The 25,567-nt window shown below is 53.8% G+C and overlaps 2 protein-coding genes across 2 annotated transcripts in view; one reads left to right on the top strand and one right to left on the bottom strand.

Annotated features, from left to right (window-relative positions):
* The window catches only part of SNED1 (sushi, nidogen and EGF like domains 1), an 87,456-nt gene that overhangs the window by 17,135 nt on the left and 44,754 nt on the right, over positions 1-25,567 (bottom strand). The window contains exons 13-25 of the mRNA XM_042995914.1: positions 20,167-20,283; positions 19,900-20,016; positions 19,626-19,739; positions 19,130-19,303; positions 9,745-9,858; positions 9,315-9,428; positions 8,208-8,321; positions 7,494-7,790; positions 5,836-6,019; positions 3,998-4,110; positions 2,873-3,154; positions 1,580-1,721; positions 1,413-1,495 (exon numbers count right to left, since the gene is read on the bottom strand). Of these exons, the coding sequence (XP_042851848.1) occupies positions 1,413-1,495; positions 1,580-1,721; positions 2,873-3,154; positions 3,998-4,110; positions 5,836-6,019; positions 7,494-7,790; positions 8,208-8,321; positions 9,315-9,428; positions 9,745-9,858; positions 19,130-19,303; positions 19,626-19,739; positions 19,900-20,016; positions 20,167-20,283 (1,965 nt within the window). The remainder of the gene's footprint in view (positions 1-1,412; positions 1,496-1,579; positions 1,722-2,872; positions 3,155-3,997; positions 4,111-5,835; positions 6,020-7,493; positions 7,791-8,207; positions 8,322-9,314; positions 9,429-9,744; positions 9,859-19,129; positions 19,304-19,625; positions 19,740-19,899; positions 20,017-20,166; positions 20,284-25,567) is intronic.
* Positions 1-25,567, top strand: part of MTERF4 (mitochondrial transcription termination factor 4) — a 70,003-nt gene that overhangs the window by 24,923 nt on the left and 19,513 nt on the right. The window lies entirely within an intron of this gene.

Below are 25,567 nucleotides of genomic sequence, written 5' to 3'. Positions count from 1 at the left end.
AGCTGCTTCTCTCCCTCAGGGTGCAGGGATGGCCGTGGCGAGCGCTCGGTGCCCACTTCCCTGCTGCCCCCTCCCCCACTTGGGCAGAGTCCCACGGGCCCCTGCGCTCCCTCCAGCAGGAGAGCTTTCCTCCCCGTCCTGCTGAACCTCACAGCTGCTTTGGTGAAGGTCACCGGTGGCCTGAGGCTGGGCCGAATGTCCTATCCAACCCGGTGGCCCCATCCCTCCAGGTGGCTGATGCTGTGCTGTCCTTCTGTGGTCAAATTCTGCTCTCTTCTCTCTCCGCCCCTGCTTCTGGAGGGCTGTGGTGCCTTCTCCACCCCCATCCACCTTCAGGCGGACCTTGTACTTGGCCACCCCTGTGTGCAAGTCTGCTTTTCTGAGGGGTCCCTGCCTGTGTGCTTAATGGCTTTAGGAGGGTGTCCAGACGCAGCCCAGCCTGCACAGCTGCCCAGACACCTGCCCGGGCCCTTCCTGCTCCTGGTTGCTGTGTGCAGCGAGCCATTCGGCTGCTCCTCTGCTGGCCGCCAGGGCTGCGACACCACCCGCTCATCACTCTCCCTTTTGTTCCCTGGCCCAGGAATGTCTGTGTTGGTTGAAAATCCTCACTAAACTGGTAATCAGGTTCTCTGCCGGGGAATCCATGAGGACGGGCCCTGGTTTACAGCGTCCTGAGGGCCTTCGGGGCAGGGCAGCCAGTGGGCGTGTGGCTCCTGGCCTGCTGTGCCACAGTCTTGGGGAGGACCTGTTGCAGACAGGTTCCTGGCCACCTGCTCCTGCTGAAGCACGTGAGAAGGGGCCAGGCCATCGGGGCCCATCGCCCACGCCCTGTGCTGCTGGGGCCCTGCAGAGAGGCCTGCCGGCCTGCCACGGGTGATCCCACCCACCCAGGCCGAGCAGGATCTGAACCCAAGGCTCTGCCTGGAACACGGGACACGATCTCTTACTGTGGCGGAGAGGTGCAGTCTGCTGACTGTAATGTGCCTGCCGTCACCTGGCTCCTTGTTAAAAGACTCCAGCTGCACAGCTCTGGGTGGGGCCCTGCACTTCTAGAAGCCCCCAGGCGAGGCTGGTGTGCTGGGAGCAGCAACGAGTTAGATGGCGTCACACTCTCCTGCTTAGTGTCGCAAGCCACGTGGGGACTCCTGAAGCAAGGCCAGCTTCTGTGCCTCAGACCGACTTGTGCCCCCGAGCCCTGCCAGCAACCTGCACTTCAGCTCCGGGTCAGGAAGGCTCCTGTGAGCCTGTGCAGGTGTGAGGGCCTGGCCTTGTGCCAGGTCCCTGCTGAAGGTGGTGTCAGGTGTCCGGGTTGGGGGTTGGGTGGGGAGGGTTGTCCTTAAGCTCTCAGGGTGCTGGGGACAAGGGCCGGATGAGGTGGCAGTGAGGCTACAGGGGCTGGCTGAGGCACTCACGTGATCTCACGGTGACCGATTTGCCAGGTGAGCCACCGAACTTGGCACTCACTCGCCCTCTGCCGTCCACAAGCTCCGAGAACCTGCCAAGGGAGTCACCATGCGTCACCACTGTGGGGCTTGTGGCTGGGGCCGCGCGCTCCGGGTGGGGGCGGCTGAGGCTGCACCTGGGGGCCGGGGTCTGAGCTTCGGGGTCGTCACGGTCACTGAGCAGGTGCTCCGGCAGGCGCACGGGGGGCGGTCTGTTTCTGAGCACCCGTGGATGGAGTCCCTCCCTGTGCCAGCGTCTGTCAGCGCCGTCCCTTGGGGCTGCAGGTGGGTGGGAGGAGCGGGTGGCTGCACAAGGCCTGACCCTCCCGGCCCCTCGGAGGGGGAGGACTGAGGAGGGGTGTGTGCATGCCCGAGATCTCGAGGCAGGCTCACGGCTTTCCGAGAAGCCCTGGGCCCTGTCCACGCCCACCCCCGCCTCCACCCGCTTCCCATCCCAGGGCTCGCGGGACAAGCTGTCCTGGCCCACCTTGGGCCCAGGCTCTCGCTCTGCAGGGCACGGCCAGCCACTCAGACCTGACGGGACACCTCAGTGAGGCCCCCACCCTGCACGCGCCCAGAGCGGGAGGACGAGGCGCCTCCGTGGGTCCTTGTCGCCTGACTGTGCCCTTCGGCCCTCCCTTGGGCAGGTGCACGCAGCCGTGCTGGGTCTGAACCTCTCGGAGCAAGCGTCCACCACCTGCGTGGTGCCCGCGTGTCTGCTCTCTGGGGCTCTGTTCTGCCTCAGCCACTGTCCACCCCACTGTTCTTTCTTCTCCCTTCGTTGCCCTCACTGCAGCACCTGTCCGGATGTACCGTCTTCCTACAGCTTGAGAACGTGAGCAGGGTGGTGAGGGACCTGGGCGACCCTGCGGGCCACGTCCTCCATGTGGCCTCTCTGAGACTCTGCGTTCCTGAGCTCTTCCCACCGTCCATCTGTCTGGGCCTCCCCCAGGCTCCCCTTCCTGTGGCCATCCTGGGCCTCTCTCTCTCCCATTCTGTCCATCGGCTCCTCATGGGTGAGGCCTGGCTGCACGGCCACGCCCCGGGGACAAGGTGAGGAGCAAGATGCTTGTGTCTCCAAATTCCTAGTGTACTGACCTTGTGCCAACCGCACACAAGTCCTTCCTCCCCCACCGATTTTCACAGCCCCAATTCTCCTGCGTTAACACAGTCCTGTTTTGAGGTTGTCTGTCTGATGTCCGTGGGTCAGTTGTGGTCTGTGCTGGGAGAGGGTCCTGGGGCTGAGCCGTCTCCTGGGCCAGGACGCCACTCCCCAGGGATGGCAGCCCAGGCCGCTGCCCTGCTGGTGGCCCACGGGGAGCACCAGGGGCCAGCCTGCACTCACCATGGCCCCATGGGTCCTGAGGAGACCACGGGGCCTCGTGTGTGTGGCCGTCCCCTCCCCCCAGCCCTGGTAGGGCTGCACTCACAGGTGATGATGTAGAGGTGAGCAGGCTCGCTGTGCAGTTGGTCGCCCTCTGCGCTCTGCACGGCTGTCACCGAGAGCTGGTACCGCCGCCCTGGCAGCAGGTCCCTCACCGTGTAGGACGTCAGCCTTCCGTTGGGAACGTAGCGGCTTTTGGTGCTCTGGTTGGTGGTCACGTTGATGACGTATGCCTCCAGCAAGGTACTTGGAGTGGGGGTGTCCCAGACCACGTGGGCAGAGGTGGCCGTGACTCTGGCGGCGGTCAGGTTTGCTGGTGGCAGGGGCCCTGATAGGCACAGAGCAGGGGAGGGAGGTGACGGGGGCCGGCGGGGTCTCCTGCCACCGCCACGTTTACAGATCTGACGTGGATTGCCGAAGCCTCGTGCGAAGCCAAGTCTGGTCATTACGGACAACCTTGTGGTCCTGAAGGATGGTGTGGAGGGGTGTCTGTAGCAGCACGTCCTCCTGCCCGAGATGCACCCCAGGATGCTGCCCGGTGCACCCACGGAGGCCCCCATGCCTGCGCGGCCTGTCAGCGTGTCCTCCTTTTGATCCCCTAAGCCTGGCCATATGCACCTCCTCCTGGGACACATAAGAGGGGCTGGGCTAGACAGGCAGGGAATAATGGGCCAGGGTCCCAGCCTCAGGGTCAGTGCCAGGACTTGAGCCTGTGATCACCCTTGCCCCATGGGCCATCCGTATGCCTCCCCGCTGGGCAAGGCCCTGCCTAGACCTTCCGTCCTCACCACGCATCCCCCGTGTTCACTGGTCCCCTTGTGCGTGGACCGCACGGCACTCTAGCCCCCTCCCACACGTTGGGCTGGGAGGGCTGGTGAGGGCCAGGTCTCCTGCCCGTGAGACACCATGGAGATCAGGAGGGGACAGCGTGTGCATTCACCGGTGTGCCCCTCTGGCCTTTGGCTCGTGACTCCCATCCGCTAGGAGCCCAGGAGCATCCGGGTGCCGGGTGAATGCGCAAGCGGGGGGCTTCCCGGGAAGGCCGCCTTCCCTGGCACTGGAGGGGAAGAGACCTCTGGGGCACCAGGGCCACTTTGGTAGGACTGGGGCTGGAGGGAGGTGATGGCTGGCAAAGTTCCCTTAAGAGCTGAGCTCATGCCCCTGTACTCACGCGTCCACACGTGCAGCGGGGCCGAGGCCAGGCTCTCGGTGGGAGGCTCCTGTCCCCCGAGCCCACTGAGGGCAGTCGCGTGGATGGTGTATCTCCTTCCTGGCAGCAGGGCCCTGCGGGAGGGGAGGGGAGGGGGAGAGACTCCATTACAGACTGTGACTCCTCCCACACAGGTGGGGGAAGAGGTGTGAGTGGTCCTGCAGGTGGCCCGGGGGGCCTCCACAAGGACCAGATCTGTGGGCTGAGACCTGTGTGCTCCTCAGGTGGGAGTTCCTCCCTGGTCTGTCTAGTACAGGGCAAGGGTCGAGAAGAGCCCACGCCTGCCTGCGGTGGCTGTAGTGCCCAGGCTGGTGTTCAGACAGGAGAGGCCAGAAAAGGGAGGGCCCTTGGAGGTCATTGTGCAGAAAGGGTTGACAAGCAGGCCCCGCTGCCCTCCTCGGGAACGCCTGCCCGCCAGGTGGCCCGCGGCTGGAACTCATGGATAAGAGGACCTCGCTGCCCCCTGACGTCTGTGCGGTCTGTGCGGCGTGGTTCGAGCTGAGCACCCGCTTCCGCCCGGGCATCCGGGATCTACGCCAGGCCCGGGGGGCCCCGTGCCCAGCCCCCGATTAAAACCCCGGGCGCTGCGTCTCTCACAGGCACCTGGTGGTGGCCTGTGTGAGCGCACAGGGAGGGCGCCCGGGAGCTTGGGCCTGCTCCCCCGACTTCTCCCTTCCTGCGCGCCCTACCATTTCTGTGTTGTGAATCCCAGCTGGGAGCGCGGCCTGTGCTGAGTCTGGGGGGGGGGCCCCCAGTGACTCACCGAGCCAGGTGGTCTTGGGGACCCTGACTCACCAAGTGCCCACCCGGGGCCCCACGTGTGTTTTTGTGACACTGTTCTTCGGAAGTGGGCAGGATGTACATCAAGCAAGGTCACAGCGACACTTAAGAGACAAAGAGAGCAGAGTCTTGTCTCCGGCACAGCAGGCATGGGAAATACGGTGTTGGGAAGTCCGCCAACTAGAAGCAACGCGGCTCGGTGGTGCAGAGGGGACTGAGTGCTGTGCCCGGCTCGCCTGCCCCGACCCCTGCAGCGCCTGCCTTCCGGACAGCCCTCCCCATGGCCGTGGCCCGTGGCTGCTCTGGGCAGGATGCTGCTGATCTGGCGACATGGCCCGCTGCTGTCGGGTGTGGGCAGTTAGGTGGGCCTGTCCTCTACCAGAGCCGTGTGCACGCTGCAGGCACAGGGACCCCAGGCCGCGGCCAGCTAGTCTTCCTTCCCACCCTCCTGTCTTCCAGCACCATCCCCAGCAGGTCTCGGAAGCCCCTCTGGCTGGTGAAGGCCCACGGGGCCGCTGGGGGCTGAGGCCGGGGAGTGTGAGCCTTCGCTGCGTGCTGTCCAAGCACACTTCAGTCCTCAGCCGCTCGGAGCTACTTTGTAATTCCGTTTGCATCTGATTTGTAATCATTCAGCATAAGATGGTTCTGTGCCCAGTTTAAGGTGTGACCATATTATTTAAACAGCATAAAAACGTAAAGCAACCGCAGGGGTGCCCTGCGTCTCCCTTTCAGAGGGGCCTGTGTGACTCGGGCCGTGCTGCCCTCCAGGCGGCCCAGTCTCCCTCCTTATCTGTGCGGGAGGCAGCACCTCCCAGAGTTTTCGAGAGTCTCTGCAGCCCCGTGATGAGGCAGGGCGGGCAGGTGCCTGGGGGACCCGGGGCGGGGGGAGCGCACACACACACATCCCTGCTTCTCACGGCAGGCTGGGCAGCTGGGGAATGGCAGGGTAAGGACACAGAGGGAGAGAGGAGGAAGCTCTGGGGCCCCGAGGGAAGGGAAGGCTGGCCCTGTGCTCTCACCCGAACGTGAACTTGTCCACGCTCTTGTCCATATCGGTGGACTGGTCCTCCTGGGCCTCGGGATGCCGGATGGACACACGAACGCCGCTGACAGTTGCGTGACGGATCCTGTGCAGAGCCCACCGCACTGAGATGGTGCTGGCTGTCACGTTGGTGACCTCAAGGCCCTCAACGGGGCGGGGTCCTGGGGGGCAATGGGCCCCTCAGCTGATGCTGGCACCTCCTCGTCTCCAGGGGAGGGCAGGGGCTTGAGACAATGAGACAAGGCTCAGGAAGTGTGCTGGGGGTCACAGAGGTGGCCCAAGTGAGGTGCGGGCCCACCTGGGCTTGCTGAGTGCACCCCTTGGCCACAGTGGGACTAGGGGAAGTCAGGCCCCGGACTCCAGCCTGGGGTGGGCGGTGCAGTCAGCTCCACCGGAGGCCTGCAGTCTTGCCTATTTAGACACGTTTGGACGTGCACGGACCCTGGGAATCCCCTTCCCCTGTGTCTGTCTGATTTGGTCACACTGACAGTGAACGTTTGGGTGACGCTTGGGCCAGCGGGCATAGAAGCTGGGAAAATTCTGGGCTGCCGCAGGGAAGGGTCTGGGTTCAGCATGGGAGCTGGGAGGGGAGCCCTTGGCTCCCTGGGTAGGTGCGGTGCCCGGTCTGGCGGGCAGTGCTGGCTCTGCCCACCGTGATCTCCTGGGGAGACCCCACTCTGATGGTGGAGGGGGAGGGGTGCCACTTCTTCCTGAAGCCAAGCTCAGGCTGAGCCCACTCCACCCCGCAAGCTCGCTCGGCCTACCTGCTGCCCAAGTTCGCTGTAGGTGCCTCTTGGCTGTGCTTTCCCACGACACACCTGTCCTGAGTTTCTTATCTCATCTCTCACTTGGCCCTCAATGTCCTCAGGGTTAGTGTCTGGCTCGGGCTGGCAGGTGATGTTAGGGCACCCTCCCTTCTCCCGCTAAGTTCCTCTCCATGCCTCTGAGCGTCCTCACCTCCCTCCTTACCCAGCCCGAGTCCCCACCGGTGGGCCATGGCTGTCTGGCCTCACGGCGCTCCTGTGGCCGGCCCCGCCTGCCTGCTTTGACCTGTGCCAGCACCTGGTGTGGCGGGCGCGGAGCCCCTTGTGTGCTGGCCACACTCTGAACCCCTACTGGCTGCCCCCACGGCCCCTCAGTGCTGCCCAAGGGACCATTGCCTGATCCATACTCCTTCCTCCAGCCTCCAGCACCCCCTTCCAAAGTCCCCAGGGTCCCTGCCCACCATTGGCTCCTCCCCCGTAGAGCCCAGAAACAGGCAAGCCAGTTAAGGCCCCGAGGTCTCCCTCGGCTAGGTTTCCAGCTACTCTGCAACAGCACTAGAGGCACCCTCTCTGCCCCACCCCCCTTCTCTAGACCTGCCACCAGCAGGCTCCCTCCCCGGCCCCTCCGAGCTGCCGTCTCCCCCCTCAGCGTGTTGGGGTGGCCTCCTGGACGCCCCAACATGCACTGGCTCGTCACAGGTGCCTTCTCAGGGAGACCCGCACTTCTCCCCTAGCCTCACTCCTAAGCCACCGGCTCTTATCTCTGTTCGCCACTGCCCGGGGAACAGGTTAAGGGTCCCCGTGGTGCCTCGGGGTGCCTGGCCAGTGTGCCTCTCCAGGTGGCAGCAGGCACGTCCAGGCGGGCACTCACGTGTGCGGGTGAGGAGCAGCACCGGCCTGCTGATGTCATTCTTGTTGTTGGCGTTGCGCTTGACGGAGAACACGGAGATGTTGTAGGCTCTGCCGGCTGCCAGGGCCCGGAGCTGGTGCGAGGAGCGGCTCCGGTCCACGAAATCTGTGCGGCGGTAGGCACCGTCCGAGGAGGCGTAGGTGACCGCGTAGCCGTCAAGCATCTGCCTGGCGGCCTGACCTTCAGGTGGACGCCAGGAGATGGACACCCCACTCTCCTCCACTCGCTCCACCTTGAGGGCCGTTGGCGGGAAGAGCTCTTCAGGGTTTCGGTGGAGAACAAGGGAAGGGGGTGGTCAGCTGGCGGCCACGGAAGCCCTGGCCCCCGGTCAGATATCTCACCTGGCGGCTCTTGGGCCTGCTACCCTGGGGGGTGGACGTGGGGCAGCTGCTGGGGGTGGGGAGCCAGCTCCTGTTGCCTGCGATGGACCTCTTCTCTCAGCCTCTGGCCAGTGCCTCCCAGGTCTCAGGTGTGTGCGCACCTGTGACTGCATTTATGCCTCCCGGAGTATTCTTATAACCCTCCCTGCTTCTTGGGCAGAGCCTGGGTAAGCAGCTGCCTAGACGCTCTGCTCTGGGGGGCCGCTCAGCACTGTGGCCTGTCCCCGGGGGCGCCTGTGCCCTCTGAGGGGTGAGGGAGGCCCCGCCCCCCACACTGGTGCCTCTGCCACCTCACCTTTGGCGCAATCCTTGCCCGTGTAGCCCACTTTGCAGGTGCAGCTGTGGGACCCGTTGCTGGCCAGGCAGTAGCCGCGGCCCCCACAGGGGCTGGAGAAGCAGGGGTCGCTCACTGGGAGAGGGGAAAGTATTGGTGAACACTGGGGTTTTAGCAGCTCCGCCAGCGGGACCCTTGTCCTTCCTGTGTGGGTGTGTTTGTGGGGTGGAGGTGGCTGGTACCATCACAGGCAGGGATTTAGGAAGTGAAGGAGGGGACATTGTCTGACGGGGGCTGCAGGGCTGGCTGTTGCTGGAGGTCCCACTGAGGGGCTGGGCAAGTGTGTCTTTCCTCCTGAGCCGGGCTGTCCCACTGCTGCTCCAAGCCAAGGTGGGCTGGCAGGTGGTGACTCGGGGGCGAGCGCGGTGCTGGCCCCTCCTGGGGGGGGGGGCGGCAGCTGGCAGCCGGGCATCCAAGGGCCCCAGCCCTCTGCAACCTCCCTCTGCGCCAGGGCTGCGGGCACCGAGCAGACCTGGGCTTCCCGGGCCAGGGCCAGGGTCAGCAGGTTCCCAGTGGAGCCTCAGGAAACAGTGGCAAACAACCAACGTGTCCCCTTATCACCGTCACGGCCACTAACCTTGGTCTTCCGGGTGTGCCCCCGCCCACCCCAAGCCTGCGCGGTGAGATCCCCTGGCCGCAAACGGTCCCGCCATGCTTCCGCCCGGGCCCCCTCCCCACCGCCGCCCTGCAGTGCGTGGATGGCACACCTCCTCCCCAGCACAGCCCTTGCTGCCCTGCAGCGTGCACCCTACACAGTGCGGTGCCGCCGGCCGGGCCTGGCTTGGGGCCTAGAACAGGATAGGCCAGGATGTGCCCCCAGGACACACCCATCCCAGGAGGAGAGCTGAGGTCAGCAAGTTGGGGTTATATCGAAGAGGCGGCTCCAGACGGTGGCAAGTCCTATAAAGGGGGAAAAGGCGGGGAGCGTCTCCAGCCTTGAGGAGCCGTGAGGACTCTGGGGCTGTGGTGAGCTCCGCCCGTCCAGGCTGGACAAGGGGCCAGCCCGAGTCTCCCGGGGGGAGCTGGGGCCGCTGGAGAGGGAGCAGGGACTTGCCCCCACCTCCCTACCTGTCTCGCAGTGGTAGCCGAAGAAGCCCTCTGGGCAGACGCACAGGTAGGCCCCGCCACCGTTCTCACACCGGCCTCCGTGCTGGCAGGGGCTGGAGTCGCAGGCATCCACCTCTGGAGAATACCCAGAGAGTCGGCCAGAGCCGCAAGGGGGTGTCTGGGGGAGGGAGGAGAGGACAGCGGGAAGAAGGGAAGGGGAACCGAGGAGAGATGCCAGGTGGGGGGGCTGGGCAAACCCCCCTCAGCCCTGGGGTCCCTCCCACCAGGGGGCCTGTCCAGCTGGGCCATGGGCCCCAGCCCCTTCCCTCTGCCCTCTCAGCGGTCCAGGGTCTAGGCTTGTTGAAAACAGGTTTGCCCGGGGTGTCCGGGGCATCGCGATCGTGGGTGAGGGCCCAGCCGCTCAGGGGACCCACCCAAGCGCAGCCCCTACCTGTCTCGCAGTGGACTCCAGTGAAGCCTGCGGGGCACTGGCAGACAAAGGCCCCCGGGAGGTCCCTGCAGGAGCCTCCATTTCTGCAAGGCTGCATTTGGCACTCATCTGTCTCTGCAGAGACAGGGGCACTTGTCTGTCTCTGCAGAGACAGGATAGGAGGCTGCGTGGCCCTACATGGGCCCTGCACGGGATGACACAGCCCTGCGTGGGCTCTACACGGGCCTCCACCACACCCAGGGTTCCACGTGTGCCCTGCGGCTTCAGCCTGACACCCACCCTCTCCACTGTCTGCCCAGCAAAGGCTCACCCCCAGGTCACTCCAGCATTTCCCTTCCAGGCTTCTCAGGGGCCCGGAGGCATCCTGGGCCTGGCCCTCCCTGGGGCGGCATCAGAGTCCTACCTAAGTGTGGAGGGCACAGGGCTCGTCCGTCAGTGTACCCCAAAGGCCTCTCCCCTCCCTCTGCTGGCTCGGAGCACAGGGCCAGGGGTGGTCAGGGTGGGACTCTCTCCACCCCACCTCCTCTACCCCTGAGGCGGAGGCTGCAGAAGGAGGGGCTGCAAGAGGAGATCAAGGTCAGCTTGTTCAGCTGCGCTGTCCGTCTCCCTGGGGAGGCGGAGGCAGAGATGTTTGTAAACCTCTGTCTTTCTAGAAGTCGGAGAGGCAGGGGTCTGAGGGCAGGCAGTGGTGGGCCCGGCAGCCTGGGCAGGAGGGGCTGGAGCTGTGCCCCGCAGTCTTACTCAGCTCACAGTGGGCTCCTTTGCGCCCTGTGCTGCAGACACACAGGTACCTGGCAGGAGCCCCCGCGCAGCTCTACCAGCTTCCGAGGGAGGGGCGCCCAGGTGCACGGGCACCAGGAGAGACCCCAAGAATAAAGCAGTGTTGCGATTGGAGGCAGTGGCTTGAAGCCGAATAAGATGGACATAAATCAGCTTTGTTCGAGGAGACAGACAGAAGTGTCCAGCACCTCTCAGTGCCTGGAGAGGCCAGAAACCAGGCAGCGGGGGACACCCTGGAGAGGAAGCAGCGGCAGCAGGCCCGGGGACAGCGGGCACTCATGATGACCCGAGGGCTCGCAGAGGTGGTGTGGGACTTCACCCCAGTGGCTCTCGGGTGGCCAGGCCCCATCTTGTTCTTTCGATACACAGCAATCCCATATGAAACCGGCGCAATGGGGACGGGGCCCTCCCTTTGAAGTATTGGCCACAGGCTCACTTTTTCTTTTAAACTGGGAAGTGTACTTCCGAATTCAAAATTTTCAACTTCTAAAAGTTTACTGTTCCTGCTCAAAATGCAGATGAGTAAGTAATGACGCCCGGGAGCTACAATGTCCACCGGCTCACCGGCACGTGCCCCTCCCCACCCCCGGGGATGGAATTTTCAGGGCCACGATCTCGTTACCTCTTCCGTGTTTCGATTTTTATGAATCACCTAAACATGTATGGTTTGTTTGTGCTACATATGAACTTTACTGATAAGGTATTGGGGTATAGGGACTCTTCTCTTGGAAGGCGCGAGGGGCCTCCGCATCTCCGGGGTCTCTGCTTTCTGCTGCGTGAACATGGGGGCGGCGGTGGGATCCGTGGTGTGACCACACCACACTTTGTCCGGTGTCGTTTGCTGGGCCTTTGGGTTGGTTGTGGACTTTTTGTTATGATAGAAACCTGCTTCTGTTTTTCTTTTTTTTTTCCTTTCCTAGCTCCTGGTATAAGTGTGCTAAGCCTACAGGTGGAATCACGGGCACACAGCTTATGGTCAGCTGGACAGGCAGACTGTTCGACCCTTTTCAAAGTGTTTCCCCTACTTACACTCCCTCCAGCCGTTGCTAGGAAATCCTGCCCATCCACGTTTTCACCAGCAGATGGCTTCTTAGGTTTGTCAACTGCCTCCGTGAGCTTTTGATGTGCAGCTCACTGATTACTAATATTTCTCCTTGTTTTTGTTGGCTTTCAGTATCTCCTCTTCCATGAAGGGCTTACTCAGGTGTTTTGCCAGTTTTCCTATTGGGTTGATTATTCTTTTCTTATTCATTCACAGAGTTCTTTATATATTCTTGAAACCAGTTTTGTATAAATACATCTTTTCCCGGTTTGTCGCTTATATTTCACTTTCTTCCTTAGGGCTGATGATTTTAAATTCATATTTATATAGTCAAATTTGTCCATTTTTTCTTTGATAGTGCTTTTTTTCAATGTTTATTTTTGACAGAGAGAGAGAGACAGAGCATGAGTGGGGGAGGGGCAGAGAGCGAGAGAGAGAGAGAGAAAGAGAGAGAGAGCGAGAGCGAGGGAGACACAGAATCCGAAGCAGGCTTCAGGCTCCGAGCTGTCAGCACAGAGCCCGATGCGGGGCTCGAACTCACAGACCGCGAGATCGTGACCTGAGTCAAAGTCAGACGCTCAACTGACTGAGCCACCCAGGTGCCCCTTTGATAGTGCTTTTTTGTGGCTTAAGAAAACTTTCCTAATCCCAAGGCCAAAAGATACCTATACTTTCCACATAAAATTTTATAGTTTTAGCAAAACATTTAAGTCCTTAATCTGGAAGGAATTCTTGTGTGTGGTGAAAAGCAGGGGACAATGTAATATCTTTCCAAATGCATAACCATTTTACTCCGGCTGTCAAGAAGACTGTCTCCGATGCTCTTTTAGAAGTTTATGGTTTTAGGGGCGCCTGGGTGGCGCAGTCGGTTAAGCGTCCGACTTCAGCCAGGTCACGATCTTGCGGTCTGTGAGTTCGAGCCCCGCGTCAGGCTCTGGGCTGATGGCTCGGAGCCTGGAGCCTGTTTCAGATTCTGTGTCTCCCTCTCTCTCTGCCCCTCCCCCGTTCATGCTCTGTCTCTCTCTGTCCCAAAAATAAATAAAAAACGTTGAAAAAAAAAAATAAAGAAGTTTATGGTTTTAGCTTTTACATTTATGTCTACAATTCATTTCACACATGTAAAAATGTATCATGTTTTTGGTGCTGTTACACACAATATTGTTCATTTTATTTTATTTTCCAAGTGTTCACTGCCAGAATATGAAAATATCAAGGTTCTGAAATGTCGTCCTGTGTCCTGTGACCCACTTGAATTTGCTTATTTATCCTATAGCTTCTTTTGTAGAATTTCCTGGGATTTCCTATGTGCACGATCATGTCCCCTTCCTTTCCAGTAGATGTGACTTTTATTTCCTTTCCTTGGCTGTGGCACCGTCTGGGAACTCCTGGGCAATGCTGGAAGGAATTGGTGAGATGGACACAGTTGCCTTGTTACTGATTGCAGCCACAGGTCTCCCACCGTGAAGTCCTTTGTTAGCGGTTGGTGTTTCATGGATGCCCTCATCAGGTTCAAGATCTTCCCTTCCACTCTTAGCTTAGTAAGAGTCTTAAACAGTAGTTGAATATTTTGAAATGATTTTTCTGCTTCTATTGAAATGACTATATGGTTTTCTTCTTCCTATCCTAATATGGTGAATTACATTTTTCAAGTATTAAGACAACCTGTGTTCTTGAGATAACTCCCACTTGGTCATGATATATCATACTTTTTATGTAACACTGGGTTTGATTTAGTAAGACTTTGCTAAGATATTTATGCTCATGTTGATAAGGAATATTAGTCTCTGATTTCATTTTTTAAAATAACCTTTCTGTCTGCTTTTGCTATCAAGGCAATACTGGTCTCACAAAATGAATTGAGAAGTACTCTTTCTCCTGTATTTTCTAAAAAAGCTTGTGTAGGGTATTATTCTTTCCTTCAGTGTTTGTTAGAATTCATCTATGAAGCAATCCAGTCTTGCCATTTTCTTGCACAAAGGTTTTTAATTATGAATTAAATTTCTTTAGTAGATACAGAGCTATTCGTATTTTTTATTTATTTTTCTGTCATTTCTAGTAATTTGTGTCTTTCAAGGTAGTCCCTTTTCTTTCCCTTGCCAGATACATCGGCCTACTGTTGTTCACAATATCTCTTTGTTGTCCTTTAAATGCTGGTAGGATCCTTAGTGATGACACTTCTTTAATTCTGATATTGCTAATTTTTCGTTTTTATTTCTTGATCAGTATAGCTAGAGGTTTGTCAATTTTATTAAGCCTTTCAATGAACCACCTTTCCGTTTCATTGGTTTTCTCTGCATAGGTTTTTTATAATTACGTTTTCGATTGTTGAGATGTTAAAATGTAATTGTGTTATAATAATCTATATCCACTAAACATACTATGTTTCCTGTCATTTTCAGTGGTTTGCCTGCAGGTTAAAGACAACCTTATCAGCTACAAATACTGACATTTTAACTCTCTATTTAGTATTCTCATGACTTTAGTTTCTTTTTCTTTATCGCACTGGCTAATACTTGAAATATAATTTTGATGAGGCTTAGTGACAGTGGGCATCCTTGTCCCCAGTTTTAAGAGGAATGTCTATTTAGGATAATGTTTACTTGGGGTTTGAGGAGAAGCATAGTAAAACTGCTTCAGAAGCTAATTTCCTTCCCCCTGTTGGCCGCTCTGTGTGTTTGAGTCAGATCAACAGAAGCACGGCTTTTCAATTCCAGATCCTACCTCTGTATGACAAGGGTCAGGACACCCATTGTTCCACAGCTCTCTCGATGTAACCAGTAGTCCTTCCTCTGTAAAGGTGTGAAGTCTTATAGCTTGGTTACACACAGTATGACCAGTCTGGCTGTGCCCAGCCTAAGCACACCTCTCTATGGGACGATGCACACTTTGGGGTTATGTGGATTCTGCTCCTTCTCTCTTTTAAGCTTTTCCTCCAGCAAACCCTATATATTTTATACCACATGGCACTACAGGTGTGTGTGTGTGTGTGTGTGTGTGTGTGTGTGTTATTTTTATCTGGTAAGGAAGTACATTTTTATTCTTTATTTGGTAAGAATTTATTTCATGAATGGGTATAAATTTTGCCAAATGTTTATCATGCACTTATTTAGAGACTTACATGCTTTTTCTCCTTCAGCTGGTTGATAGAGCAGGTTTTCCTAATATCGAACTATTCATGGCAACGACCCAGCTTGATAATGGTATGTATAGTCTTCTTAGGCCATCGAGTTTCTGCATCTATGTCCATATGTTTAACAGACTCACGGCTTACTTTTTCCCACTGTCCGTATCTGGTGTTGGCAACAAGACTATACTGGCCTCATAGAATAGGTTGGCACTTATGCTTTATATTCTACTCTCCAGAGAGCCTATATAATGATGTGATGATCTATTGGTTGGCAATTTGGTAGAATTTACCTATAACATTGTTTGGTCCTGGAGTTTCTTTGTGAGAAAATGCTTTAACTGCTGCTTCAATACCTTTAGACCTTTATAGAATTATGTAGGCTTTCTACATTTCCTTGAGTCCTTTTTGGTAAGTTATATTTTTCTATGAATATTATGTCCATTTCTGCTAAGGTTTCAAATTTATTTGTATAGACTAGTTGATAGCATTCTCATTATCTTTTTAATCTCTGGTATATCTGTGGCTATGTAATTTTTTTCATTTATAAGGATTTTTATTTGTGCTCTTTGTTTTTCTTGATCAGTTGATAGAAGTTTGTCCATTTTCATAGGCTTTTCAAAGAACTGATTTTGGTGTTCTCTGTACTTTTGACTTACGTTTCGTTAATTATGGCTCTTGTGTTACCTTTTTCTTTCTACTTTGTTTGTATCATTTGTTGTCCTTTTCCTAACTTCTAAACTCAGACATTTAATTCATTAATTTTTGAACTTTTCTTATTGTGGATTTAAAGCTGTAAATTTCTAGGGGTGCCTGGCTGGCTCAGTCAGTAGAGTGCGTACCTCTTGATCTTGGGGTTGTGGGTTTGAGCCCCCACACTGGGTGTAGAGATTACTTAAAAATAAAATTGTAAAAAAAATAAAGCTGCACATTTCCCACGAAGCACTGCTTTTGGTACATCACACAAGTTTCTATATAGAAAATGATCGTTAATATTCACTTAAAATTTGTAACTGTCCATATTTCCTCTACCGATAAGTTAGTTCAAAGTATCTTTAAAAATATCTAAACATGGAGATTTAAAATTTATCTTCTTCTTCTTCTTCTTAATAATGTAATATTTTCTGTGTGTTCAGGGAATGAATTAGTTCAAATTGTTAGCTGTATTATTCAGATCTTCTTTTTGCTTATTGTTTTTTTGGCTTCTTAACCCGAACTAATTGAGAGAGGTGGTTCAGAATTTCCCAGTGTTAAGGTAAATCTGTCAGTTTCTTCGTGCAGTCAGTCTGTTAATGTTTGCTTTATATGTATCGAGACTATTGCATTAGACGCTGGAATGTTTAGAACGATCTTCTTGGTGAGTTGAACCAATTATTGGAGGAGACCCTCTTATTCTTAAAGATGCTTTCCGTCTTACAGTCTATTGTGGCTGATAGTAGTGTAGCTAAACCAGCTTTATTTCTCTATGTGTATTTACGTGATATTTTTTCCATACTTTTACTTTTTTGTTCTTCTGATTTAGGAGTGTCTCATCTATGAAAGTATAGCTTGTTTCGTTTTGTTCTGTAAAAGATCTGGCAATCTCTTACATGGCAAATTTAGCTCATTCATATTGACTTGTATTTTTTCTATCATGATCTTAACTGTCACTTTTTTCTGCTTTTTTTTCTATCTCCTTTTAGATAGTGACAGACTTTACTATAGTATGTGATAATTCTCCCTTCTCATATTGCTTACAGAATATTCTAGGTTTATCTTACTTTTTGAATAACTATCCCCCCCACCCCCCAATACTCTTTTTTGGTCAGCCTCTGAAGCTGTTTTTGTAAGAGGATATTTTTTATTATGCCCTCACATTTGAATAATTTGACTAGATAAAAATTTTTAGGTCTTAAGTTTATTTATGTCAATATTTATCTTGTGGTATTTGCTGAGCTTCTTGGATTTGTGGGTCGACATATTTCTTCATTTTTAGAAAATACTCAGTCATTCTCTCCTCAAATGTTTCTTTTGCCTCTTCTGCCCTCTCTTTCCGGGACTCCAATTATGTGCTTGTTTGCTCGATATTTCCAAATCAGAGATTTCTTATGCTCTGTTGTTTTTTTTTAAAATTCATTTATGGGGGGCACCATTTATTGGTGGCTCAGTCAGTTAAGCGTCTGACTTCGGCTCAGGTCGTGATCGTGGCGTTCATGAGTTCGAGCCCCACGTCGGGCTCTGTGCTGACAGCCGGAGCCTGGAGCTGCCTCAGAATCCGTGTCTCCCTCTCTCTGCCCCTCCCCTGCTCGCGCTCTTGTGTCTCTCAAAAATAAATAAGCATTAAAAAATGCTGAAAATTCATTTATAAGTAATTCGTAGTTCTTCTTTTCTTCTGATCTTTAGTTTTAATCATTTTGTTGACTTGTCCTTGAGGTCCATGATTCTCTCCCGTTGTATCCATCCTGTGGGTGAGCGTACCCAATCAGTCTTCACGTTAGATGTTGCCCTTTTAATTTTGTTACTTTAAGAAGTTTTCTTTATTCTGCTCAAATGTGCTGTTCTCTCACTCTTTTGCTTCTCTTGAACGTATTTATAATGGCTTTTTTAAAGTCCTTGTCTGCTAATGCGGACGTGTGGGTCATCCGCAGGCCTGTTTCTTCTTGAGGTGATACGTCATAATCTCTTGCTTCTTACACATACTGTGTACAAGACCAGACAGCCCGAAGCAGAAAATACCTACCCCGTACCAAGCATGGGCTTGCTCCACTCTGCGCTGGGCGGCTAGGCTGAGGAGCTGATCTCTGATATCGTCAGGAAGTGAGCTGGGCCGGGCCTGGTGCACTGTGCTCGTTAGTGCCAGTCCCCGATTGGCTTTAGATGCTTGAGGGTTGGAACAGCCTCTCCCTCCAGCTAGACTGGAGACCTCAGCCTTGGGAGAGTGTGAAATCTCTCTTTGCTTTCCAGACCATCTCCTGGCTTCCCATGCACTTAGTAATAAGTGCCGTGGGGGAGAATTGGCGGGTGCCGAGCACTTGCCCTGCATCTGCGACCCCTGATGCCAGCCCATCATGCTTGCTCACGTAGTCATTATCTTAAGGACTTTTTCTGTTTGTCTCTGATAATCTTAAATTTGGCTGTGATGCGCTAATGTTCCTCTTTTCTCCTGTTTGATGTTCCAGGCCCGTCAGGCCGTGGGGCTCACCTGTCATTCTGGAAACTGAGCTCCACAGCTGGTCAAACGTTTCCTTGTGTTTTTATTTTTCTCTCATCTTGGACTCCCGTTGCCTCAGTGCTGGCACATCTGCTTCCACCCTCCACAGAGCCTGCATTTTCTCTCTGATCTGCACATGCCTCCCTGCTTCTCTGGGGGAAAATTCCTCAAATGGACCTATCAACTCATTAAAACTTCATCTGTATCTATTTGTAAATTGTGACTGTTGTTTCAACTATTAGGGTTCTTCAGTCTTCTTTTTTCCACTTTCTTTTGTTAAAAATGATTTATCGACCCTGTTTTTTTACGACCAGTGCCACGTTCTCTTCTGTCTATCTGCCGTGCCTATTTCTATGCTCGTCCACCTTCTTTCTTTTGCTCCTAAATGTTTGTTGTCTGGACTTTATTGCTATTATTGTTGGAGAGGGGTGTTCTCCCAGACAGTAACCACCAGCCCCGTGCGCTTGGAAGGATAGGAGGAAAGTATAGACACGTGGGGCTAGGCAGCTCCATCCATCGTCCAGAATTCTTCACCTGTGTGGGGTCGCATGGCATGGGCTTTGCAGGGTGCTGGGAGAGAGCGGCACTGTGTGCCGCTCCCCCCCCCCCCCGCCCCCGCCCCATCTCTGGGTGCTGTCATGGTCCCTGAGCTACTTTGTTTGAAACTCCTTGCTTTGTGAAGATGTGTTAACATCACGCAGATTTTCTGATGGACAGAGTTAGGGATGCAGTGGAATACACATGCAGTTGTGTAAGTGACCCCATGCCTGCAGGGGCGTCGGGTAGACGGGGGCCGCCCCAGGCCGTGCACCTGGCGCACTCTGGGAGCCTGGAGGTGACGCTGTCTGGAGCGGACCTCCTCCAACAGCTGTGGGTGTCCTGGGGGCCTTGTTCAAAGGAGGGTCTGCTTCCAGGGGGGAGGCCAGGGCCAGAGGCAGGAGATAGGCCCTGAATCCCCAGTCTGCCCCTTGAGAACCCTGCCCTGGGGCCACCTCCTGGTCTGAGCTGCTTCATCTGCACAGTAGGCATATGAGTTGGACACCTCGCTTTGAGGACAGGGAGGCCCTTAGCGAACAGTCATCACCGCCTCCACCAGGGTCGTGACCTGACTTTGCAGGGAGGAAGGGGAGGACCGGGGTCAGAACTGTGGCTCCTGTGCTCCTCTGGGTGGCCCCGACGAGGGGGTTGTGGACCTCACCGGTTGTGCCCACCCACCCGCCCACCCTGCCCCGGAGGGCCCGCGGGTCACCGTGGCACTGTGGAGGTTCGCTCCAGACGCCCTGTGGCTGGCAGACTCGGACGTGGTTGGGGGAGCTCAGGCTGTAGCCGTGGTCACACTTGTACAGGGCCACCGAGCCCAGCCGAGTGCCGTTAAAACGCAGCGTGGCATGCTTCACCTCCGCTGGGGGGCCGCAGTCCACCTCTGTAAGGACACAGCGGCCCTGTCCTGCACTGAGATTCGTCTGCCGGAGGCCGCTCCGCCTGCCCTGGCCTCTGCCCCACCGGGCCTCAGGGCCTGGGACCCTTCTCCCCTCCCCTCTGCCCTCTGCCCCGCCACTCTGCCCTCTGCCCCGCTGGGCCACAGGGCCTAGGACCCTTCTCCCTGCACAGCCCTTCCAGGTGGAAGCGCCTTGACTTCCAGGGCTGGCTGCCCGTCGGATTTTCCTTCTTCCCCCTCCCCTCCTCTGCTCTTTCGGGATTAGGAAGAGATCCCGTCCCTCCACCCCAACCCCCAGCCCTCTCACCCGCCTGGCACCGGCGTCCCATGTACCCTGCTCGGCAGCGGCAGGAGAAATCTGTGCCTAGGTCCTCACAGGTACCCCCATTCGAGCAGGGGCTCCGGAAGCAGGGGGACGGGGCTGCAAGGACACAAGGGGTCACCGTCACTGGGACCTCCCCGACGGCCTCTGGGCTCCACGGGAGCTCTGCCTCCCACTCCTCCAGAGCGGGGCCACCCCTGCCCACTGGGAGGACATGCTGCCCCAGGTGCCCTGGCCCGCTGGCCTCTACCCGCCTTACCTATCTCGCAGTGCCGCCCGGAGAAGCCTGGGGGACAGTCGCACTTGTATTTGCCGATGTAGTGAAAGCAGGTGCCGCCATTGTGACAGGGGCCCGAGGCACATGAGTCTGGCTTCCCTGGAAACAAAGGGGCCCCATCAGAGTCAGGTGTCGGGTGTCCTGCACCCACCGCCCAGTGCCCCTCCCCTGACCCTCCCACACCCCAGAGCTGGTGGGCCTTGGGCCCCCCCGGCCCTTCCAGGCTGACTCCAGCTGGCAGGAGCGCACCGATCTCGCAGTGCCTCCCGGTGAAGCGGTAGGGGCAGCTGCAGTGGTACTCGCTGCCTGCCTCCTTGCACGTGCCCCCGTTCCGGCAGGGCCCCGAGCTGCACAGGCGTGGCCGGGCTGCGTGGGGTGGGGGAGAGAGAGAGACACACACACACACACACACACAGAAGTGGGTGAACAGGGGCCAGCCTCCAGCCCTGCGGCACCCGTGATGCCCCGCTCCCCTCTTCTTGGCCTGCGGGCCCCAGGGGCCCAGAAGGCCCAGGCCCTTGGGGGCCCTCTGCCCACCCTTCCTCTCTTCCTGCCCAGGTTCTGGGGCCCACTGGGCCCTTCCTGGTGGAGATCTGGCCCCACAGTGCAGCAGACACTGCAGCCCTGCTTCCTGCACGGCAGGTGAGTGACGGCCAGCAAGGAGCCCGGTTGCAGCTGATACGACACTGGGATCCACAGCAGTCCACTTTTTTCTAATTTCTTTTTTTTTTAATTTAAATTTTAGTTAGTTAAGATACAGTGCAATACTGGTTTCATGAGGAGAATTCGGTGATTCATCCCTTCGTACCACATCCAGGACTCATCCCAAGTGGTCTCCTAATGCCCATCAGCCATCTAGCCCCTCCCCCCACCCTCCTCCTCCATAACCCTCAGTCTGTTCTCTATCGTTAAGAGTCTCTTATGGTTGCCTCTTAAATACAGAGAACAGACTGAGGGTGGACGGGGGGTGGGGGAGAGGGGAGATGGGTGATGGGCATCGAGGGGGGCACTTGTTGGGATGAGCACTGGGTGTTGTATGTAAGCGATGAGCCACGGGAATCTACCCCCAAAACCAAGAGCACGCTTTACACGCTGTATGCTAGCCAATTTGACAATAAATTATATTGCAAAAAAAAGGGTCTCTTGCGGTTTATTTCCCTCTTTTCTCTTCCCCCACTTCCCCTGTGTTCATCTGTTTCTAAAATTCCACATAGGAGTGAAAGCATATGATATTTGTCTTTCTCTGATTGACTTATTTCACTTAGCGTAATACCATCTAGATCCATCCACATTGTTGCAAAGGGCAAGATTTCATTCTTTTTGATGGCTGTTCTATGTATAGACACATACACAATGTTCTATTGTGTATGTGTATATATATATCACATGTTCTTCATCCGTTTGTCAATGGACATTTGCATTCTTTCTATAGTTCGGCTATCGGCTATTGTTGATAATGCTGCTATAAAACATTGGGGTGCATGCACCCCTTCGAATTCGTATTCGTGTATCCTTTGGGTGAGTACCTAATAGTGTAATTGCTAGGTTGTAGGGTAGTTCTAGTTTTAGTTTTTTGAGGAACCTCCACATTGTTTTCCAGAGTGGCTGCACCAGTTTGCATTCCCACCAGCAGCGCAAGAGGGTTTCCCTTTCACTGCATCCTCACCAACACCTGTTGTTTCTTGTGTTGTTAATTTTAGCCATTCTTATAGGTGTGAGGTGGTATCTCATTGTGGTTTTGATTTGTATTTCCCTGACGATGAGTGATGTTGAGCATCTTTTCACGTGTCTGTTGGCCATCCGGATGTCTTCTTTGGGAAAGTGTCTGTTCATGTCTTCTGCCCATTTCTTAACTGGGTTGTTTTTTGGGTGTTGAGTTTGAAGTTCTTTATAGATTTTGGATATTAACCCTTTATCAGATATGTAATTTGTAAATATATTCCCCCATTCCATAGGCTGCCTTTTAGTTTTGTTGACTATTTCCTTTGCTGTGCAGAAGCTTTTTATCTTGACCAGGTTCCAACAGTTCATGTTTCCTTTTATTTCCCTTGCCTCTGGTGATGTGCCTAGCAAGAAGTTGCTCTGGCCAAGGTCAAAGAGGTTGCTGCCTGTGTTCTCCTCTAGGATTTTGATGGTTTTCTGTCTCACATTTAGGTCTTTCATCCACTTTGAATTTATTTTTGTGTATGGTGTAAAAAAGTGGTCCAGTTTCATTCTTCTGTGTGTCACTGTCCAGTTTTCCCAACACCGTTTGTTGAAGAGACTGCCTTTTTCCCATTGGATATTCTTTCCTGCTTTGTCGAAGATGAGTTGACCATACAGTTGTGGATCCATACTCTGTTCCATTGATCTATGTGTCTGTTTTTATGCCAGTACCATACTGTCTTGATGACTACAGCTTTGTAATACACCAATTATAATGCCTCTAGTTTTGTTTTTCTTTTTCAGAATTGCTTTGCCTATTCGGCTCTTTTGGTTCCATGCAAATTTTAGGATTGTTTGTTCTAGCTCTGCAAAAAATGCTGAGGGTATTTTGACAGGGATTGCATTAAATGTGTAGATTGCTTTGGGTAGTATAGACATTTTAACAATGTTCGTTCTTCTAATCCATAAGCATGGAATACTTTCCCATTTCTTTGTGTCTTCTTCAATTCCTTTCATAAGTGTCCTATAGTTTTTAGGGTATGGATCCTTTACCTTCTCGGTTAGGTTTACTCCTATGTGTCTAATTGGTTTTGGTGCAATTATAAATAGGATCAATTTCATGATTTCTTTTTCTGCTGCTTTGCTACTTGGTGTATAGAAACGCAACCAATCTCTGTCTGTCGATTTTATATCCTGCAACTTTGCTGAATTCATGTATTAGTTCTAGCAATTTTTTGATAGTCTTTCGAGTTTTCTACGTAGAGTATCATGACATCTGCAAAATAGTGAAAGTTTGATTTCTTCCTTGCTGATTTGGATGCCTTTTGTTTCTTTCTGTTGTCTGATTGCTGAGGCGAAGCTTTCCAGTACAATGTTAAATAGTACTGGTGAGACTGGACAACCCTGTCTTGTTCCTGGCGGTAGGGGAAAGGCTCTCAGTTGTTCCCCACCGAGGATGATATTATCTGTGGGTCTTTTGTATGTGGCCTTTATGGTGTTTGAGGTATATTCCTTCTCCCCCTACTTTGTTGAGAGTTTTTATCAAGAATGGAGGCTATGTTTTGTCAGATGCTTTTTCTGCATCTATTGACAGGATCATATGGTTCTTATCCTTTCTTTTATTAACGTGGTGTATCATGTTGCACCAACATGATATTTGTAGATATTGCACCAATGCTGCAGCCCAGGAATAAATCCCATTTGATCATGGTGAATAATTCTTTTAATGTACTGTTAAATTCAGTTTGCCAGTATCTTGTTGAGAATTTTTGCATCCATGGTCATCAGAAATATTGGCCTATAATTCTCCTTTTTAGTGGAGTCTTTGGTTTTGGAATCAAGGTAATACTGGCTTCAGGGAATGAGTTTGGAGGCTTTCCTTCCATTTGTATTTTTTGGAACAGTTTGTGAAGAGTAGGTATTAATTCTTCTTTAAGTGTCTGTTAGTGGGACGGCTGGGTGGGTCAGTTGGTTAAGTATCCGACTTCGGCTCAGGTCATGATCTCGTGGTTTGTGGGTTTGAGCCCGTGTCTGGCTCTGTGCTGACAGCTCAGAGCCTGGAGCCTGCTTCAGATTCTGTGTCTCCTTCTCCCTCTCAAAAATAAATACACATTAAAATAATTTAAATGTCTAGGAAAATTCCCTGGGAAGCCCTCTAGCCCAGGACTTTTGTTTGTTTGGAGATTTTTTGTTTGTTTGTTTGGAGATTTTTGATTATAGATTCAATTTCTTTGCTGGTTATGGGCCTGTTCAAATATTCCATTTCTTCTTGTTTGAGTTTTAGTAGTTGTGAGTTTCTAGGAATTTGCCCATTTCTTCCAGATTGCCCAGTTTGTTGGCATATAATTTTTCATAGTATTCTCTTACAATTGTTTGTATTTCTGTGGTGTCGGTTGTAATCTCTCCCCTTTCATTCATGATTTTATCTATTTGGGTCCAGTCTGGACAGGGGTTTATTAACTTTGTTTATTCTTTCAGAGAACCAGCTCTTGGTTTCATTGATCTGTTCTACTGTTTTGTTTGTTTCTATATTGTTTACTTCTGCTCTAATCTTTATTATTTCCCTTCTTCTGCTGGTTGTGGGCTTTATTTGCTCCTCCTTTTCTAGTTCCTCTAGGTGTAAGTTTTGCTTGTGTATTTGGAACCTTTCTCACTTCTTGAGATAGGCCTGAATCACAGCAGTCCATTTTGGTTTTTGTTTTCTGTGCCTGTTCTGGCACGGACGCATGTTCTCTGGGTCCCAACAGCTTCCCAGGGCCCCGAGGGGCTCACATGCCCATGCCTGTGCTTGAGGCGTCCACGATTTACAGATGTGAATCGAATGGCACGTCGGTCCCTCCACCCTGAGGAATGGCACCTTCACAGGCCCTGGGAGGAGTTAGAGCCTCAGCGTCCTTCACTTTTTTGGGAAAAGTGTGCAGCAGGAGGGGGGCCTGCCCGCCGCACTCAGCCCTTCTCTCCCCACCACCCCACACCTTGCACGGCCTCACAGGCTGCATGCCCAGATTCCAGCCACCCCACCCCTGAGAGCAGCCACCCCGCGTCCCCACTTTGGGGCGCCTTTGTCAAAGGCACAGGACCTCAACTGCACGTGCAGAGGGCTGAGCCCGGGGGCTTCTCTTTGGAAATTCCCTCCTCCTCCTACAGGGGTGGCCAAAGCTGTGGGGGTTCCCTGGGTCAGAGTGGCAAGGACCTGCCCTCGGGGCCCCCTTGAGAGCGGAAGAGACTTCCAGGTAAAGCCACCGAGGCCTCTGTTTGGACAGTTGAGGGCAGCAGGAGGCCTAGAGGGCTGTGTGTGGCCCAAGCACTGAGCACCAGGACAGAGGCCCCGGGCCGGCCCGGCTCTGACCGAGGGGTGCCGCTGTACAGTCCTGAGCTTGGCTTCTGCCTGCACGGAAAGGACAGTCCAGGTTGGGCACGGGCGAGGACAGCGATGCCTGCCACGTTCTTTTTTGTTTGTTTATTGTGAGGGAGAGAGAGAGGGAGAGAGAGAACGAGCAGGGGAGAGGGCCAGAGAGGATCCCAAGCAGGCTCCGTGCCGCCAGCACAGAGCCCAACATGGGGCTTGAACTCATGAACCGTGAGATCATGGCCTGAGCCGAAATCAAGAGTCCCACACTCAACCGACTGAGCCACCCAGGTGCCCCACCCACCACGTTCTTATACAACTCTTATGTGTTCTTGTGCGCTCTTAAGTGGCTAAATGTTGACATTTCCCAAGTTCAGTTAGATTTAATAAAGTCCTAATTAAATTAAAAAACTCAAGGATTCTAAAATCCATTAAAAAAAATGCCGAGCAGGAAATGAAGCCTATTCCGAGGAAAACGAAGGTAGTGGCCAGGAGGCCACGGAGTAGAACTACTAACCAGATAAGCAACACTTGGGTGGGGAGATGGTGTTGGCATGAAACACTGAGCGTGAGTGACCAAGATGATTCAGGGTGAGCAGGGCCTCTGCCTTGTCCTGCCCTCCGGCCCCTCCCCTGCCCTCCTATCCCCTGCCCTCC

Source organism: Panthera tigris, chromosome C1, assembly GCF_018350195.1.
Source record: "Panthera tigris isolate Pti1 chromosome C1, P.tigris_Pti1_mat1.1, whole genome shotgun sequence".
Lineage (NCBI taxonomy): Eukaryota > Metazoa > Chordata > Mammalia > Carnivora > Felidae > Panthera > Panthera tigris.
Note: the sequence above shows the minus strand (reverse complement) of the source record. Positions and strands in the feature narration are given on the sequence as shown.